At 40.9% G+C, this 20,076-nt stretch overlaps 2 protein-coding genes across 3 annotated transcripts; one reads left to right on the top strand and one right to left on the bottom strand.

Moving 5' to 3' along the window:
- Nucleotides 1-108: 108 nt before the first annotated feature.
- LOC127811531 (uncharacterized) lies at nt 109-13,489 on the top strand. 2 transcript variants are annotated; one of them, XM_052351478.1, is made up of 6 exons: nt 109-275; nt 597-880; nt 1,051-1,234; nt 11,196-11,288; nt 11,604-11,691; nt 12,590-13,488. In XM_052351478.1, exons 1-6 carry the CDS (start codon nt 202-204, stop codon nt 12,869-12,871), a joined length of 1,005 nt encoding a protein of 334 aa, XP_052207438.1. In that variant the 5' UTR covers nt 109-201; the 3' UTR covers nt 12,872-13,488. The 2 variants fall into 2 exon arrangements, with proteins under 2 accessions (XP_052207438.1, XP_052207440.1); XM_052351480.1 differs by lacking the exon at nt 11,196-11,288 and having other exon boundaries at nt 12,590-13,489.
- Nucleotides 13,490-13,799: 310 nt separating this feature from the next.
- Nucleotides 13,800-17,967, bottom strand: LOC127812307 (leucine-rich repeat receptor-like serine/threonine-protein kinase RGI4). The gene is made up of 2 exons (XM_052352726.1): nt 14,987-17,967; nt 13,800-14,898 (listed from the first exon to the last, which is right to left on the bottom strand). The coding sequence occupies exons 1-2, from the start codon at nt 17,790-17,792 to the stop codon at nt 14,444-14,446; spliced, it is 3,261 nt and encodes a 1,086-aa protein (XP_052208686.1). The 5' UTR covers nt 17,793-17,967; the 3' UTR covers nt 13,800-14,443.
- Between the last annotated feature and the right edge of the window lie 2,109 nt (nt 17,968-20,076).

Genomic DNA, 20,076 nt, shown 5'->3' with positions numbered 1-20,076 from the left:
ATAACGCAAATACAGTTTCATTTTTTTTATTTTTTTATGTTCCTTGCTTTTTTTTTATTTTTGTTTTTTTTTTCCAACATGTCATTTATTTTTTATTATTATATATTTCTTTTTGTGATACCGAACACACCCTTGAGGATTGCTCCTCGATTCCCTTTTTATTAGGGTCGGCTTCGCGCAAACTGGAAGCTAACAGGAAAAATGGCGATTTTTGGCGGGAAATTCGTCTGCAGACCGTTGATTGGCCTTCAATGTCGAGTCATTTTGATTCCCTGGTGAGAGATTGTTTGATCTTCCTTATATGCTTTCACTTTCCTGTTTGGTTCCCAAGAAATTGTCGCAACATAACAAGAAATACTGGAATTAATCCAATTTAGTTCCAGCTTTCTTTTCTCTGCTCTCATGAGTCATGCTTTCTCAGTACCAAACAGGATGTATGGATTTAATATTTCTGTTTAACGAAAAGTTCAATCTGGCAAGAAAGTGGCACGGTTCAATGAATCTACCAAAAAGGGCATGATTCAGTGAATGTGCTCAGTACTTAAATTATGTAGTCTTTGTTTGAGCATTTGTTCTGGTGTTTTCTTATAATTAAGGATGAAGAAGAGTTGTGGCATTCGCTGCTCCAGCGATAGCACCAATAGTTCTTCATTTCCAGTTAGGTACATTCCGAAGAAGACTTCCAAGACTGAACAATCTCAAATTTCTGCACCCATGAAAGGTCATGAGGAAGTAATAACTAAAGGTCTGGACCACAATGTATTGAGATTTGAAGTGTCAAATGACTTGACGAGTTTAACGAGGAGTGTCACCTTGGGTCAAAAATCACAGAGCCATGTTAGAAGATCCATACAATTCTTAACTCATGATATAAATCAAGGTAAAGTTTCCAGCAACCATCTCGAACTGATGGAACATTTTTTTTTTTTCTTAAATAATAGAGTGTCTAAGTAGACATGGTGCGCTTTCACATTGCAGGTATTATTTATTTAATAATTTATTGTTTGTATAGAACTCCAAGAAAATTCTTAAATACTTAGAATTTCTCAGAAGTGGAAGAAGGAATTGATTACAATGATGGAGTTGTGGAGCGTGAAAGTGTAGAAGAGCCTAAGGAAGATGTAGAGAGACTGGCTATTCATCAGAATACAAATTATTGCAGTGAAGATGCATTACAGGCTGGTAAAAATAGACAAAATGCAGAGAAGTTGGCAATTGAATTACTTGGAACAAGGTTAGTATATAATTTTGCACGAGATTTGTAGTTTTGGTTTGTTATTTTCTTGATGGAGCAAACCTAGGACCTGCATTGGTTGAGCCCTGGCCCTTGGCGCACCCCTCCCTGGCTGTTGGCTGTGTCAAGGCTGCACCAGGCTATGTTTGAATTGAGAATATTTCTAGCATTGCAATGGAAAAAGAAAGGAAAGGAAAAAAAAAATGCAACTTTAGGAGTTCAGAGCTACTTAAACCAGACCCCAATTTAATTGCAGTTTTACAACAGGCAGAATGCATATGAACAAAGAGACAGGCATGATCATTAAATTTATGTTCTTCTATGTCTGTATATATTTGTACTGAGAAATATAAACAAAGAAATAATTTATAATAATTACTGTTGGCTCAGTGGAAAGCAAGGTTGGTTACATGAACAGAATTCAATAGCCGGTAAGCCAGCTGTTGGATTTTTTTTTCGTGCATCTTTTTCTCTCTTTGGCTTTTGCTAGGCCAAATGCATGGGTTTGGGACACCATATGAACCACAAATATGAGCAAAATTAAAGCTAATCAAGGTTCAGAAAGCTGTTCTCAGTGATATAACCAGAGATGTCCATTTTGTTTTGTGTGTGTTTTTTCGTGTTGTTAATATGCTTAGAGTTTGGTCTTCCCTTTCCCACCTCCACCCTAAACCTATTAGGGTTCATGCCTCATGCTTGTCGTGCCGTAGATCTGGGCTTCATCCCAAACCCCTACAATTTTATTTGGGTGAAATCACAACTTGGGAATCAACATTGATCTCTAAGTCTGGTGCTAATACATTGCTTTATTGTTGTTAAAATATATATATATATATATATATTTTGACACACGCATATCAAGCCTTTATCCCACTATGTGGGGGTTGGGTACAGGAATTTTAGCTTGCAATTCATTTCTATCCATTACTTATATTTAGTATCAAGCCGAAGTTTCCCCCACCAAGTATTTTTTTTTTGGGTCTTCCTCTACATCTTTTGTTAACCACTTATTCCATTTCATCAACTCTCCTCACAGAAGTCTATAGTGGTCATCTTTGTTACAATTGGGAGCAATGACAGTCTATTAATTCACCCAAGAAGCCAACAAATATGACACTCTTTACACTCTCACTTACCGGCACAATCATACGACATAAATGGAAATTAAAGAATAGAATCAGAATTGCAAAGATCAAAGTTAAGAACAATCAAACCACACAATAGGCACCAAGAATTTATCTTGGTTCAAACTGATAAATCAGTCGTACATCCAGCAGTACTGAGAGCAATCCAATATAAATGAAATCAGATACAAGAGTTTCCAAGACTTTCTCTCACACGAGCACAATCCTCTCCAAGATTACAAGGACTACCAAAATCTAGCCTTTCTCTTGATTTCTCACTGCACTCGTTCACAATAGAGAAATTTACAAATGAATGATGATCTATGCGCCTACCCGTGCCTTCTATATATAGACAAAAGGGAAGATATAACAAAAGTATTAAAAAAGATATAACAATACCTAAATTACCCCTCAACTAACAGTGACCGTTAAACCACTAAGCAGTCAACTAACTGTCTTGCGCAAAAGACCAAACCGGGATCTATCTGTCTTCCTTCTAGATCTCCAATACTCAATCAAAACACAACACTCTTCTCACATGGTTAAACCATTAATCGTCTCTTTTGCAAGAGTCTCTATAATGTTTTTTTTAATATATAAAACAATAAATAATGGTAGTTTTTATCTGAAGAGAATCTAGTTATTGCTATGTAATACTTTCTTTTTCCCCAATAACTTCCCATGGCTTGTAAAAGAAGAATCTTAAAATCTTTTGTTTTACTGGCATGTGCCTTTTAATTTATTTACAGTATTGGCTTATTCATGCTGGAGCAGTGGAACCTCCTTGTCTACCAAACTTCAAGTTTAAGGATTCAATCATCAACTTATATACACTTCTTGTTGCTCAATTATAATAATGAATTTATAGATGAAAAACCGCCTTAGGATTACTCACGTGTGAATTATCCAAAAGATGGGTGACTATTGGGAGTGATGGATGACTCTCTCAGGGTGGAGCGACAACGATGGATGAGTCTCTCGGGTGGATTGAGAGTGAAGGATGACCCCTTCGAGCGATGGATCTGTCTAAAAAGAAGATCAGTTAGGGGCACGGGTGAGGATTCCCGTGCAGGCCCTTCGATGTCTAAGTTAGCTTCTCAAAGCATAGAGTAGTTGAGTGCAAGAAGGAAATGCGAGTGTGAGAGATAGTATACCCAATAGGGGGGGGGGGGGGGGGAGGACCCCCCTATTTATAGCGATGGAAAAGGTCACCAGGTGTTAAGGTTGCGCTGAAACGGAAACGGGAAAACAAGTATTTTTCTAAAAAAATAGATGTAAATAGTTCTGAAACGACGTCTCCGAGCTGTTTCTGTGCTTCACTGCCAGGTGTTAGGTGACGCGATTTTCTTGGCAAGTAACTTGGAGTTAGTTTTGACCGGGTCTCATGGGGGTGATGGCGTGCGGATTGCGGGCATGGGCACGCAGGCTCGCCCATGGCACCCCTAAGTGAGGGTCACTTGGGGGTGTGGGCGTGAGCACGTGCGGGGCCAAGTGGGAGCGGACGCCAACGGGGAGTGACGGCATGCGGGTGGCTGCGAGGGCCCCACACAGGTCACCCCCGGGTGAGGTCACTCGGGGGCGAGGGGTACCCTTGAGTGAGGGTCACCCGGGGGTGCAGGCATGGGTGCGTACGAGGCCGCATGGGGGCACCCCCGGGTGAGGGTCACCCGGGGGCGCGCGCACGAGAGCAAGAGTGTGTAGGTAGGCGTAAGGGTGTGTGGCAGGTCGAGGCCATGTGTGCGAGGGCTCCCTACTTGGCCACGTGGCGCAATCTCCTTCCTTTGATTCTTTCGCTTATTTTTGCTAATCCACTTTGTCCATTTACTTTGGAGGGCATATCAATTACTCCCTACTCTTTTGTTCGGTAGTCCCGGGCGGAAAAGTATCTTGCCATGCGAATCGTGTACATGCCTTCCCTTTACTTCTTTCTCTTGAAGCTCTTCTCCATGCAAGCGACTTTTCAAGCCTCGAGGTCATTTCAGCTCTCCTAATCATTTTGAGTTCTCTGTATCATTTGTGGCTTTGGTGGATTTGGACTTCACATAAGGGTTGATCGCTCAGAAGTGACGAGGTAGATGCTTCGGGAGGACGCACGTCGTGTTAAAGCTTCTACTCTCGTAGTTGAGATCCCTTTGGGAACATAGACACGACTCCTTCATGCACTCCCGACTCTCGAGGTGGAGGGGGCTTTGAAAGATCTTCAAATCAACTCAAGAGTGACAGACATGGACTTGGTGATCGCACCGTTATTGGCTCATATACGTGTCTATATTTCACCGAGAGAAGCATTGACATATTGGGAATTTTCTCCGAATCTAGGGGTGTTCATGATGATTGACGTTCCATTTTCTGGTTGTTGGATTACTTGCGGAACAACGAATATGACATCTCTTCTTGTAAGACAATGGCTATTGTGCCATTTGGTCACCAGGTGAAACAGTGTAAGTCGCTTGCGAAGTCACATATATTATGCTTCCTCGTTGTATGGCTACTCGCGAGACAACGATTTTATGCCTTCTCGTTGTCGGGCTACTTGCGGGACAATTGTTTTTTTTTTCCTTCATTGTTGTGCTACATGCGGGACAATGGGATGTGTTTGTCTCCTCGTTGCCGGGCTACTTGCGAGACAACTGTTTTATTTTTCCTCCATTGCTAGACTACATGCGGGAGAATGGGATGTGTTTGTCTCCTCGTTGCCGGGCTATAAGAGGGGTAGCAGGACCTTTTGTTTTTTCCTCATTGTCGGGTTATGTGCGAGGCTTGTGTTTTCCTCGTTGCTGGGTTGTAAGCAGGGCAACGAGTCTTTTTTGTCATAATGTTGCGACTTCGTAGTTTCATGTGTATATGCTTGCTGGTGTTGTGGGCGTAACGCCTATGTTTGCAATTAGAAAAAATATCAATATATTTTATTTTCGCGGTTCGACATAACGCCTACGTCTGCAATTAGTTTTGTTTTTGTGGTTCAGTGTAATGTCTATGTCCGCGGTTAGTTTTGTTTTCACGGTTTGGCGTAATGCCTACATCCGTAGTTAGAAGGACTATTCGTATATTTTGCTTTCGCGGTTCGACGTAGTGCCTACGTTCACAATTAGAAAGAATATCTATATTTCGTTTTCGTAGCATAACGCCTACGTTTGCGATTGGAAAGAATATCTATATTTTGTTTTCGTGGTTCGACATAACACTTACATCCGCGATTAGAAAGAATATCCATTGTCGGACTACATGCGAGACAATGTCTTATGTACATGCGAGACAATGGGCTCGTTGCCGGGCTATGAGCAGGGCAACGAGTCTTTTGTGTTTTCTCGGTTGTCAGGCTGTTAACTGGACAACGAGCTTGTTGTCTTCCTTGTTGCGGGACAACGAGTATTTGGTTTTCACCTTATTGCCGGGCTATGTGTGGGGCAATGGGTGTGCTTTTCTCCTCGTTGCCAAGTTATGTGCAGGCTAACGGGCTTCTTGTCTTCCTGTTGTCGGGTTGTTAGCTGAACAACGAGTCTTTGGTTTTCACCTCATTGTCGAGCTCTGTGCGGGGCAACGAGCTTTTTGAAGAGAACCTTTGATTAATCTTTCATTTCATCCCGAAAAATGAAGACAAATTATAATGGACATAATAAAGATAATGTATTGCACGAGAGAGTACAAGCATTTCTTTTTTGACGTGGTTCAGCTAAATGTGCCTACATCCATGGTCTCGCCTTGGGCTCATATTATTAACAATTTTAAAGCATACAAATTCATATGAGGGGGACAATACAACTTGGGGTTTTGCCGCCCGAAATGACGTGTATAGCCTGGTGTATTGTTCATTATCCAGAGGGGAATTTTGTTTGTAGTTGCTCTCTCTCTTGTTGTCTCTGATTATGTCTCTTCTGTCCTTCAAGTCTCTATTCCTTTCTTCGTGACTCCCCGTCGTTTTCCCCTTCCTCCCGTATGTATCTTCGTAGGTGTCCTTCCTGAATAAGCATCTTAATTTGATTTTTCAATTCTCGGCATTGATCAGTGGAATTGCCATGAGTTCTATGGTATCGGTAATACTCATCCTGATTCTTCCCTATAGGCTGATCCGCCCTTTTCGAAAGTTTGATGAGGCTCGATCCTTCTATGGTTGCTAATATGGCATATCGAGGTTAGGTGAGTCGGGTGTGGTGATTGAAGTGGGGCTTGACATCCTCCAGTCTTTGGGCCCTCTCTTGTCGCCGATTATGGTCTTCTCCAACATCCCGCACTTTTCTTTTTCATTCCCTGCCCTCATTTATTGTCACAGTTCTCATTACTTTCGTATGGTGTATGTATTTATTTGTTATGACAAACAAGTCTGTTAGGGATTTCGGGGGGTCTAATGACAAGGATTCTTGGAAGGAAGTTAGTCGCGTCCCTTAGAACATAGCGGACACTGCCATTTCAATCGGTGGATTACCAATCTCAAGCGTGGCATTCTGGAACCTGTCCACATAATGACGCAGGGTCTTTTTTTTCCTTTGTTGAATGCTAAGGAGATATGTTGCGTCTTTCTTCCTCTAGCTGTTAATAATGAACGCTTTAATGAATTCTTCCTTTAGCTGCCCAAATGAGGAAATGGATGCTTCGGGCAAGCTATTAAACCAAGCCCGAGCATGTTCAGCCAGGGTTAGTGGGAATGCCCTACACATTATCTCATCGTCCCATCCATGGAGCATCATCAAAGACTCATAATCTTGCACGTGATCATAAGGGTCGTCCTTGCCTGAATAAGGGGTTATTTGAGGCATCTTAAACTTCCTTGACAAGGGCTTTTCCATTACCTCTGCCACAAATGACAGTCTCTCTCGAGATTGTTCCTATGGAATTGGTAATAACTTATTTTGTTGCAGCACTCACTCAATCATTTTCCTCATGTTTGCTGCCTCCTAAGCACTAAAGGCAGTAAGGTTGTCGTCAGGATCATCATTCTGCCTTGTTGCTAGTTTAGGAGAATTTCGACCTCCTTCCGTGGGGGTGTTGGTCACTGTTTCAGAGTATCTCCCCCTTTGAGGGCTTCGTCGATCAGTCCCTCCTTGATTTCCTTGATAAGGAGAAGCTTGGGTATGAGCCCCTTGCATAGAAGACCTTGGTTGATCGTTTTGAGAAGGGGCAGATTGAGCATGAGTCTTGGGGGTAGCCTCCCGATAAGAGCCGTTTCCTGGTGTCTCCTGATGAGCCCTATTGGATAGAGTTGTTTCTAGTATAAACTTCCTCAAGATGGCTGGGATTGATCCATGAGGAACCAAGCCTTGTAGCATCCCAACCATTTCACAAAGGGCTTGCACCCCCTCGGCATGTTGCTGCTGCAATGCTTCGTACTCAGCCCAAGGAACCATAGACGGGGCCTGTACACTTGAGCCAATGTGACCAAGAAAATAGGGTCCTAGAGGGGCATATGAGGTGTTAAAGGGCGACGCTTGAAGCTGAATCTTCAATGGGCGAGGAGGCCTCGAAAGGGGAGGTTGCTGATGAGCAGTGTTATTAAAGGCGCAAGGCGCACTAAGGCGCACAAGGGTCTTGGAGCCTGAGGCGCAAGACGAGGCACGAGCCTAGTGGAACTAGGCGCAAGTGAATAAAAAAATAAAAATATAGTTGAAGAAAAAGGCATAAAATAGGTCATAACTTCTAATAATATTTTAACAAGCATGCTATAAAAAAACTACTTTAAAGACCAAACATTTTTATATTTTCATCATTAGAAGCATTATCTTTAATATCTTCTTCCACATTATCTACTCCTCTTGTTGGATGATTTCTATGGTTTAGAAGTGTGATGATAGTTTCATACATTTTTTTGGTAGGTAATATACTAAACTTGAATTTGCATCTTTCTTTGTTTTGGTGACTTAATGTTGCATTTTGTTATTACATGCCTTGAATTTGTTCAATTCTCCCTATCCATCTTCATCTAGTTCAAATTCAATTGGAGCATTTGAAGTAGTAGCCTTTTTATTTATTGTCAAATTTGTAGTTGAAGCAATAAATTTAAACCCTAAACAGTAAAAAATTAAATAAAGTAATAAACAGTGAAATAAAAAGCTTGAAAAATAGCTAAAAAGCCCAAGGCGCGCCCCTTTGCCTAAGGCGCCTTGGGCTGAGGCGCACTTGAGGCGCGCCTTTTGGTCTGCGCCCGCCTGGAAGGCTTTCAGGCGCCCAAGGTGCGCCTTGGGCCTAGGCGCGCCTTTAATAACACTGCTGATGAGTGATGGATGGATGACCCTTACGAGGGGACTGATGGGTGAAGGGTGGTTGACCCTCATGGAAGGATTGATGGATGAGGGGGAGCTGACCCTCATGGGTGAGGGGTGGTTGGCCCTGATGGATGAGGAGTAGCTAACCCTCATGGGAGGACTAATGGGTGAGAGGTGCCTAGCCTTGATGGATGAGGGATAGCTGACCCTCACGGGAGGACTGATGGGTGAGGGGTAGTTGGCCTTCATGGGTGGACTGATGTTGATCTTCCACATGAGAGAAGGTTTCTCGTTGGGGTGATTGAACACCACAAGAGAGGTTCTGATGATTGCTTCGGGTTTGTGCCATAATGAGTAAGTTGCTTCTTGGCCTTTTGTTGGTTTCCTACAAACGACGCCAATTGTTGTTGCTCAATTACAACAATGAATTTATAAATGGAAAACCGCCTTAGGATAATTCACATGTGAGTTATCTGAAAGATGGGTGACTATCGGGTGCGATGGATGACTTTCTTGGGGTGGAGCGACAACGATGGATGACTCTCCCAGGGGTAGCGACAGCGATGGATGAGTCTCCTAGGTGGATTGAGAGCGATGAATGACCTGTCTAAAAAGAAGATTGTTTAGGGGCACGTGAGGATCCTCGCACATCACACAAGTCCTCTGATGCCTAAGTTAGCCTCTCGAAAGTGGATTGAGAGAAGGTTTCTCGTTGGGGTGATTGAACACCACGAGAGAGGTTCTGATGATTGCTTCGGGTTTGTGCCATAATGAGTAAGTTGCTTCTTGGCCTTTTGTTGGTTTCCTACAAACGACGCCAATTGTTGTTGCTTAATTACAACAATGAATTTATAAATGAAAACCGCCTTAGGATAACTCACATGTGAATTATCTGAAAGATGGGTGACTATCGGGTGCGATGGATGACTTTCTTGGGGTGGAGCGACAGCGATGGATGACTCTCCCGGGGGTAGCGACAACGATGGATGAGTCTCCTAGGTGGATTGAGAGCGATGAATGACCTGTCTAAAAAGAAGATTGGTTAGGGGCACGTGAGGATCCTCGCACATCGCACAAGTCCTCTGATGCCTAAGTTAGCTTCTCGAAAGTATAGAGTAGTCAAACACAAGAAGGAAATGCGAGTGTGAGAGATAGCATACCCAATGAGGGGGAGAACCGCCTTATTTATAGCGATGGAAGAGGCTACTAGGTGTTAGGTGATGCAATTTTCTTGGCAACTAACCTAGAGTTAGTTTTGATCGGGTTTCACTAGGGTGATGGCGTGCGGATCGCAGGCGTGCCCATGGCACCCCTAAGTGAGGGTCACTTGGGGGTGTGTCGTGTGGGCATGGGGCACCCCCGGGTGAGGGTCACTTTGGGGTGCGGGCGTGAGCACGTGCGAGGTCGAGTGGGAGCAGGCGCCAGCGAGGTAGTGTGGCCGCGAGTGCGTTGGTGGCCACGAGGGGGCCGTGCGAGTCACCCCCGAGTGAGTTCACTCGGGGTTGTAGGCATGGGTGTGTGTGGGGGCCACGCGGGGCACCCTCGAGTGAGGGTCACTAGGGGTGCGGGTGCACGCGGGCTGGGCCGCACTACAATGTGGGCACAAGCGTGCTCAGGGGCATGCAGGCACGCCCGGGGGTGCGTGGCAGGTCTCGGCCATGTGCGCGGGGGCTTCTTGCTTGGCCACGTGGCGCAATCTCCTTCCTCTGATTCTTTCGTTTATTTTCACTAATCCATTTTGTCCATTTACTTTGCAGGGCATATCAACACTCTAAAGATAAATTAGTACTAAAAATCTTGCAGGGGTTTAGAAGTCAACTAAAAGTAATTAATGTCTGTAAATCTTATTCCATTTTCATATTAAAATATTTTGTTTTCCACAAATTTATGAATAAGAAATTAAATCACAAAACGATGATAAAAAAAACATGTAATAAGATTTTTTACATGACAAAAAGTGGTAAGATTTATAGACATGTTGCTGTTGCCGTCAAAGAAAAGGAGCATAAAAAATTTGAATCTTAACATATGGGTTTTATCTTTTTTGATCTGAAGTTTCTCAGAATTTATTTAGGCTTCCTGAGTTGATATATTGGTGGCTTAAATTATGAAGCATAATAAGGCACTGGACAATAGTAGTCTAGACAACAGTGTTGGTAGTTGGCCAAAGGCGTTTGAATAATTGATATGTTAAAGCTTATAGAAGTGCCATTAATGGATTTGTTCATCGAGTCCTTTACCGAAGCTGTAATTCATTTTACTACTGGAATTAGGTGAAATTGATATGCTCGGATGGTGGTTATTTGGTGATGAAACTTGATGCCTTTCAACCTAAGCTCATTGTCATTGCACCATCACTGCAGACTGCAAAGTGCAAACACATTATAATTGTTGAATTCCATCGAGCTGGCATCTCAGTGTGTCAAAGTATTACTATCAGTTTATTCTTTCTTCCTTTGTCATAGTTCTGTAACACTAAGTTCATAAATTTTGCATATGTGAGACACATCCCTGAAATGTGAATGTGTTTACAATAAGAATTATTTTTAATTCTAGCCAATTGAGAAGTAAAGATGTGAGAAAAAGAGACAAAAGAAGTAGAATACTTGCATGTTTGAACCATATTTCCTTTCTTCACAGAGCATTTACAGTCGTTGAACTGAGGAAGAAACTGCTTGGGAATAAATTTGCTCTTGATACAATTGATTCATTGTTGAAGAACTTCCAGAGCAGGTTTGTCACTATGTAACAGCAGATTCCTTCTTTTTTGTCCTTCTCTTCTTTTTTTTTTTTCTCATTGGCACCACTTTTTGGTGCAAACATATCACAAAGTTCATGCCTGACAAACTTCTACACATTCTTAGTTACGATTCCTCACGCTGAACTCAGTTGAACTAACCTTTTTCCGACTAGTTTGTTGGACATGCTGCACTAGTTTTACATGTTGCCTATTAATCCCTTGTTTTCTTACTGGCAAGTGAAGTTGGTAACATTATCTATTCCTTATAAGTCTGGTTTATGTCTTTGACCCTTTCTTGTTTTGTGCAGGGGTTTGATCAATGATACCTTGTATGCTGAAGCATTTTCTCAATCAAAATGGTCTACCTTAAGTTGGGGGCCGAGGCGGATCAAGCAAGTAGGTTATCCTCTATTTATCTACTTTTGCCAGTTAAAGTATTATGGAACAATTTTGTCAATGTATCCCTGAACAGTTATTTTGTATGTTAACTAGATTTGGCCCATCTGTCTTTTGTTTCAGCTTGATTTTCTTATCAATTGCTGTTCTTTGCCTAAGAAATGCTATCTTCTTGCATAGAACTGTTTTTGAAGTTTGTTCAGAGACATTATTTATTGTTGGTTGTAGATATGTTCCACTCTATAAGAATTATTAATGTTTTGCTCTATAAGAATTATTAATTTTGAGGGCTTGATAACGTTTATGTGCTATGATTGTAAAGAGAACCTTAGAGGAGATGATTTTGTAACTTCCTTGTGGAAATTCCTGGCATGGATTATCTTTTTTCTATTGCTTATATTTTTGTTCGGAGCTGAGCCATGAGTTTTAGAGAGTAGGGTATTTGATTAATTGATGAGTCATTAGTTAAACAAAGGGTCTGATAAAGCTACATGCATGCTGATTAAACTCAGGAGGCTGCCTCTCTTGATGTTGGAACCTCTTTGTCATGAGATCTATATAGCTAGCTTTTGTCCCTTTCTCCAAAGTATGATTTTTTGGAAAGAAAAAGAAACCCTGGAACTAAGCGCGTATAGGACTAGTTTGACACTACTTTAATTGATATATTTTATGAGTCTTTCTCACACCATTATTGAGCCTCTACTGAAGCAGGCATCATACAGAATTTATTTGTCATTGTTGTTGGCATCTGAAGACAATGGATTTAATAATGTATGCTATAGTGGTCGTCTTGATGTGGTCTTTATTGAGCATTTACTTTTATGTTTACTTCAGAATGTAGAAATTGAAAATGCTGTTATGCAAATGCTTGCCACTGAATGGAGTGTTATTGGTTCAGGCATTGGTCAAGAAGGGAGTGAGTGAAGCTGACGCTGAGAAGGCAATAAAGTTGGTCTTTCAGGACAATGATTCCAGTGGAGATCAAGAGTCAAGACTAGGCTTGTCTAAAGTCTCTATGGATCATTTATTTGTTCAGGTCACAAAGCAGTGGCTCCGAAGCCAGGATGTTACCAATGAGAAACGAAAATCAAGGATTATTAGGTGGCTTCAGTACCGTGGATTTGGTTGGGGTGTAATTGACTTAATGTTGAAAAAGCTAGAGTCTGAGTATCCCCATTAGATCACATTCGATGTAAGCAAGGATATGGTTTCTCCTCTTTCAGATGATAGAAGAGTTGACGCCCAAGTCACTTCTTTCGCCTCCTAATGCAATATGGTAGAGGGTGGCATTCCACATTGGTGGCACTACCAGCCCCAGAGATAGTTGGCCCTCCATTGTCATAAACTGCTTTCTATGTCAACCTACCCAGTGCCAACTAAGTGCTGTGAGATGCAGCCCATATGACGTCAAAGAAGTTAAAAGGTCTCAACACTTAGACGCAATTAGTCAGATCAATATCTTCTGTTGAAATCAGAGTTGTCACCAATTCTTGTAAATACATTGTGTGCTGTGAGATGCAGCTCATTTGGCGTCAAAGAAGTTAAAAGGTCTCAACACTTAGACGCAATTAGTCAGATCAATATCTTCTGTTGAAAATACATTGTATTTGAACACCCATTTTCTTGTTAGTGCATTATCCAGTCACTGATGTGCACCTGTCCAGCTAATGGAACAGTTACTGTTTGAAATGATGTTCCCATATAGTTTTTATTGGGAAATTTGCATGAGAATGATTGTGAAAGTGACATTTTTATAAATCGCTATAAGAGGCTGTTTGTTTCTCATTGATTGGACATAGAAAGCGGACACCATTTTGTTCGAGTTTTCTGTTCACAAATTCTATTTACATATCATTTCCTTTTACTAAAGTAGAGCTTTGATTCACGAGTGGATGTGTCAAAATATTTGACAGGGTGAGCCGTTGGGCGCACACGGTTAGTTAACCTGGATGCTACTGACGAAAGGCTGCTCATAGAAATGATAGTTTTATCCTTTGAACTGTCTTACACACACACACACACGTATATATATATATATATTGTGAAGAAATACTGAGACACAGTTAATTGAGAAATACTTTAATGAAAAGTTACAAGGTTTAAATTGCAAAAACGATCGCTTTATAAAGTAGAGTAAGATTGCATATAAAGACAACTTTCTCTGAATCCTCACAAAACGGCATGGATCTCACCATTCATTCATCCTCATTTTGTTTACCGGACATTAACCTTAGTGTTTGAGTATGTTTATGAGGCCATTATCTTGCTTGTAACGAGTCATCAGGATGTGCAAAGTCTTGTAGGTCAAGATTAGTAGGCTGTGGGAAAGGTTACTCATCCCTGGAAAGCCACTTGCAGAAAACATCACATGAACACGTGGGGGCCCTGTGAGGACTGCTGGAAAGGCTGACACTTTGAGAGAGAGAGAGAGAATCTTATTCCTTGTGAGAAACTCTAATTATATAAATCCAAGACAACCAATCATTGGCCCAGTTTCTACTTGGCCTCTAGCATACTCTTTCAACCTCCAAGAAAAAGACAGTTAAAGCCTTCCCAATCCCCTAATCATGCTTCACTGCTTCTCATCTTTCCCCCCAACATATTCCTTCTATTGAAGCTTAATTACATTAACATTGCCACATGATAATAGATAAGGAACTTATACTAACTTTCCTCTAATGCGTTTGCCCTTCTCTAATGGATTCTCCTACTAAATATGCACAAAATTGGTGACACTTGCCTTGAAGCTTAATTACATTGAATTATCAGAGAAGGCAAAGGAGCAGCTGGAAGATCCTACAGAGGCCACATTCCTAATAGGGGGTGATGGAGGAAGAGCAGACAGATCTCCCTTCAACAAACCCGAATCTAACCTTATAGGATCAACATATTGAATCTCCTTAAGCATCGCAACAATGTCCTTCATTGTTGGGCGATCATTAATCCTCGTGCTGATGCAGAGAAATGAAACTGCCAGTGTCTGCAGCACTTCATGCATCTGAGGATCAGCCATTCCCCTGATCTTTGGATCAAGAATGTCAGCCGGATCTCCCTTACCCTGTATATGGTCGCGAACCCACTGAACCAAGTGTGCGCCCCCTGGAAGGGTTGGATCCAGTGGGTGCCTCCCTGTCAACACCTCCAGAAGAACAACCCCGAAACTGTATACATCGCTCTTCTCAGTTATGCCTTGCATTGAAGCGTACTCTGTGACACCCGAAAACAGAATTTGGTTAGTGAAAAAGAACCAACTGAAAAATAGTAAAATCTGTTCCTATTGGTTCTGGACACTTACCTGGAGCCATGTATCCATAGGAACCAGCAAGCACAGGTCTCTGATTCTGCTTTGAACAATGATCATCACGGTGGACAAGCCTGGCTAGCCCAAAGTCTGCTAGATATGGCTCAAAGTGAGGTCCCAGCAAGACATTCATGGCTTTGACATCTCCATGTAGTATGGGGGGAACACAATCATGGTGCAAATATGCAAGAGCATGTGCCGTGCCTAAGACAATATCGTATCTTGCCTCCCAGTCGGCTCCCCCCTTTCCAATACCATGGAGGCGTGAGCTCAAGCTTCCGTTAGGAAGATAGTCATAAAACAGCAGTTTCAAATTTCGATTTGAAGCCCATCCCAGTAACCTCACAATGTTCCTGTGGCGGATTGATCCTAGAGTCTGAATCTCAGAAGTGAATGCTCCTGCCTGATCTTCGGATGACCACATCTTCTTCACTGCTAGTGTTTCTCCACTGGGGATTGTCACCCTGTACACCACTCCTGAGCTCCCGGTGCCAATCACATTTGCTGATACTAGGTTCCTGACTATATCATCAATGGAAAATTCCATCTTCTGGTACAATGTTACTTCCCAAATTCCACCTTCCATGGAATCATTGGTGACCACATGAGCTTGAACCAACGAGTAAACAGCAAGCAGCATTAGCACTGCACTGCCACTAATGAGGATTGTCATAGCTAGCTTCATTATAGATTTGGCATGTCTGTCAGCAGGAGCTACAACCCCATTGGAAATGTATAGATCTTGGTTTCCAGCAAGGTTAGCCATAGGGAGTTTACGAAAGAATGGGGTGTTGGGCAATTTACCGGAGAAATCATTAAATGACACATTAAGGGCGACAAGATTTTGGAGGCTTGCAATAGTGTCTAAGTTTCCAGTGAGCTTGTTGTGGGAGACATCAAGGATTCCTAGTTTGGTTAGACTTGAGAATTCGGATGGGATTTCACCTGCGAACTGGTTACAGCTTAGATTGAGAGAGATTTCAAGTTCTGGGATTTGACCCAGTTCTTTCGGGATATCACCTGAGAAACCATTATTTCCAAGATCTAACAGTTGAAGCTTACTGCAAGACAAGATCTCTGCTGGAATCCTACTGGAAAGTTGATTACTCCCTAGGTTTAGTTTTGTTAATTCAGTCAATGAACCAATATTAGGATTCAGTGAACCTGTTAGCCTATTGTCTGAGATATCCACAAACTGTAGGCTTTTGGGCAGAGTATTGGGCACAGAACCAGTTAGTCCATTCGAGTGGAGATCAAGAAACTCAAGGCTTGCACATCCTGAAATTGAGGGTGGGATTCCTCCCACAAAGCTGTTGTTACTCATATCAAGGAAGTTCAAAAATTTCAAATTTCCCACCTCCAATGGAATAGTACCCGATAGCCTATTGTCACCCATGCGGATTCTGTACAAGTTTGTGCAGTTTCCAATCTCAGGCGGTATAAAGCCTGATAAATCGTTGGAAAGTAGCAGCAGCTTGGTTAGATTTTGTAATGCAAAAATTTGTTTTGGTATTGAGCCAAACAGGTTATTGTAAGAAAGGTCAAGAGCCTGGAGATTATCACACTGAGCTAGAGACTCTGGAATCTTGCCTGTTAGATTATTCCTCCAGGCAAAGAACAGAGTCAAGCTCTTTAAGTTGCCAATCAAAGCAGGAATTTCTCCTGAAATGTTGTTGTTATCAACTTCCAAATGAGTCAAGGCTGTACAATTTGTGAGCTCAGATGGAATTGTACCTGTTAACTGATTAACACTCAGCTGAAGAACTTGAAGCCCTGGAAGAAACCCAAAGCTTCTTGGGATGTTGCCAGTAAGAAGATTTTCCGATAAATCAACAACTTTGAGATTGCTGCAGCTTCCCAGCTCATAAGGGATTGTCCCAACTATGCTGTTCTGCCATAGCAGCAAGCTTACAAGATTTTTGAGCTCGCCCATCTGCCTGGGGATCGAACCAGAGATTGAATTCTGATACAAGTAGAGGTTCTGCAATTCACTGCAGTTCCCAATTTCTTCAGGGATTGGACCAGACAATAAAGCTGTGTAGATGGCAATGGTTTTGATTCTCTTCAGCATCCCAATTGATGAAGGCAGGCTCCCAGAAATGCTGGTTTCAGCCAGGCCTAACATGGCCAGATTGGTGCAGTTTCCAATCTCCCATGGCAGCTCACCTTTGAGATTCTGATTGCCTCCTGCCCGAAAAATCTCCAAATTTCTCAACTTTCCAATACTCCTTGGAATTCCACCGCTGAGCTGGTTGTCATAGAGTGTAAGATACACAAGACTGGCAAGGTTTCCAATATCAGAAGGAAGTTCACCTTCAAGAAAGTTTGTGTTGAGAGATAAAGTCCTCAACTTTCTCAGCCTGCAAATTTCCACTGGGATTTCCCCTAAGATAGAATTGTCACTGATATCAATCACAACCATCTCTTGGTAATCCCCAAATTCTTTTGGGATAGTCCCAGTGAGGTTGGTTGAAGAGAGGATGAGAGTGTCCAAGGACTTGAGGGGCTGAAAATTTGCAGGCAAAGGGCCCTGCAAGTCCACAGATTTCAAGCTTATCTTCACCACTTCCCCATTGGAGTTGCAGTAAATCCCAAACCAGTTGCAGGGACTTGTCTCTGAAGAATTCCATGATCTCAGAGCATCCGTTGAGCTGTTCAAGCTGGTTTTCCATGCTAAAAGAGCCTGGCCTTGTGCATCAATGGAGTAACAAGAAGAGAAGAAAAGAGAGTTTATCCAGAGAAATAAGGTGAAAGAGAAGGTTGTGGGAGAAAGCAGAGGATTCCGTAGAGGTGCAGGCATTGCTGAGAGCAAAGAACAATTGATCTGTGTTTTGGGATTGTAGAGGGGGAAACACCATATTTTGTTTATAGAAGAAAAGCAGAAGATCTAGATCCAATACTACCATTTCTTTTTTCTTCCTTTCTATTATTATATTTGGTACTGTTGGGATGGTGATGCAGATGGGCTAGCTTGGATTTTTTAATGGATGTGTGTACTTGCACCATTTTGTGGGTGCTTTGTTGCTGATGCCATTAAACATGCAGGTAGAATCTGGATTTTGCTCTGTAAATGAAATTTCTGCTTGTAACTTTGTGTGTATTGGGTAGTTTTTGTTGCAAGTCACTGTCAGAAACAAAAATGTTAATGCTGAATAGGCTGTAAAGTCAAATTAGGAAAAAAAAAATAGAATTTTTTTTACTACGCGAGACTTCTTGCTTTGTAAGAGTAAAGAAAGGACGTTATTTTTATACATAACTTTACTTTTATTTTACAAAAAACTATTTTAACACCTTAGAAAATTATCCCAGAATATTCCAGCTTTAGAAAGTAAATAAGGTTTGCAGTTAAAAATCAGAATTTTCATTGCTTTTGGCTCCATAAAATTTTCATTTCAGCTTAATCCTCTTTGTGTATATATATATATAACATGAGATACGTTTTTACACACAACACTTTTCTGCCCTTCTTTCTCAATTTCTTCTCAGCACCCATTAAACCTTTCCACTTTTTCACATGAATAATTTAGTTAAGAATTAATGCACTGAAAATGAGGAGTAACCTCATAGTTAAGATTTAATTAGTTTGATATAATATATATTCTGAGGATTAAGCTGAAGTGTCTAGGGATCTGGATCTGCAAGTCTTAGAAGAAGAAGAAGAACAAGGGGTTGGGCGGGCATGGCCAATATTATAATAGAGAGTGAAAGTGTGGAATCAAATGGAATGGTGAAGTGCACATGGAAGGTGAGGAATAAGCATAAATGGCTCTGATTAATTAGTTCATAAACTGCAAGTCTGGTCAGGCGGTTTGCTGGCCTTGCTGTAAAGAGATTAAAAATCAACAATAAGTAAACAACCACATGTATAAACAAATGGCACTGGTCCTGAGTGGAAGAGACAATGTCTCTACTTAATTGCTGTTTATTCATCAAATGATCTGAGCAAGACAAAAGGATGATGCATATAATTTCAGAACCCCATCACTTCTTAGCATTATGAGCTCATGGGCCTCATCTCAACACCGCATCCCCGCTCCCCCAAAAAACAGTGTCTTTACTACTCTAGAATTTTCATTTTGCGGCTCATACACAGAAATCAAGAAAAAATAATATACCTAACTTTAATGTGATTTAGTTTTAATGCTTACATTTACAGTCCCAGTCTAATAGAATAATTCACTAAATGCCAAATCAATATTTTTGCTATTTCGATTACATATCTAAACCTATACTTTTTAGTCAATTTAAACTCAGTATTTTGATATTTTTTTCTTATGAAAATTCAAAATTTTCATTATTTCAATTACGCCCTTAGACTTGTATTTTGTAGTCAATTTAACTTTTGTATTTTGACGTGAATAGAATATGAGGGTATTTTATTATCTCACTTTATCTTTTTTTTTTTACACATGAAAATACAAGCGTTAAATTAATTTGAAAAATGCAGGTTCAAAATTATAATCAAAACAACACAAAATTCAAGTTATCACACAAAAAAATATCAAAGTATCGAGATTAAATTGAGTCAAAAATCAGGTTCAGAGATGTAATCGAAATTACAAAAAATTTAGAGATAACCACATAATAAAAAATATAAAAATACAGAAACAAAAATATAAATTTACCCTTCACTAAATGTAGTTTTGAATGGTAAAATTAAAAACCCTCTCAACACAATTTTTGCTTGGACAAAATTGAAAAAGAATTGCTCCAGATGATTGGCCAGACACCTGCTAAGGATTCTGTAAATCTGATTATGGGCACACACTCTTTACATGCACCCACCCACAATAATCTACTTACATCACATCATCAATTATTAGTAGAGTATGGTCGATCAACAAATAAATTAAGTGGTCCTATTTACAAGCAATAATTTTAATTGAATTAGATCTCTAATATTCATCTTTATCTTTTGTCCTTTTGCAAAGACATTGTTTGAGTAATTTAAATCCGTGATCCTTTTTATTACCAAAAAATAATAATAATAATTTTATCATGAATACTAAGCCTTCATATATGAGCTTCATATCTGTGTGTGTGTGGTAAGTGGGATTCAAAAATGAATTTGACAACCTTAGAAT

The sequence above is a fragment of the Diospyros lotus genome, chromosome 10, assembly GCF_014633365.1.
Source record: "Diospyros lotus cultivar Yz01 chromosome 10, ASM1463336v1, whole genome shotgun sequence".
Taxonomy (NCBI): domain Eukaryota; kingdom Viridiplantae; phylum Streptophyta; class Magnoliopsida; order Ericales; family Ebenaceae; genus Diospyros; species Diospyros lotus.
The sequence above is the reverse complement of the archived record's forward strand: the minus strand, read 5'-3'. Positions and strand labels throughout refer to the sequence as shown.

What these genes read in the sequence shown, in the direction of transcription:
- LOC127811531 (XM_052351478.1), top strand. Translation starts at nt 202, where the DNA reads ATGGCGATTTTTGGCGGGAAATTCGTCTGCAGACCGTTGATTGGCCTT. An exon ending in CGAGTCATTTTGATTCCCTG is followed by an intron (nt 276 to 596) that starts GTGAGAGATTGT and finishes CTTATAATTAAG; the next exon opens with GATGAAGAAGAGTTGTGGCA. An exon ending in AACTCATGATATAAATCAAG is followed by an intron (nt 881 to 1,050) that starts GTAAAGTTTCCA and finishes AGAATTTCTCAG; the next exon opens with AAGTGGAAGAAGGAATTGAT.
- LOC127812307 (XM_052352726.1), bottom strand. Translation starts at nt 17,792, where the DNA reads ATGCCTGCACCTCTACGGAATCCTCTGCTTTCTCCCACAACCTTCTCT. An exon ending in CTATGGATACATGGCTCCAG is followed by an intron (nt 14,899 to 14,986) that starts GTAAGTGTCCAG and finishes CGGGTGTCACAG; the next exon opens with AGTACGCTTCAATGCAAGGC.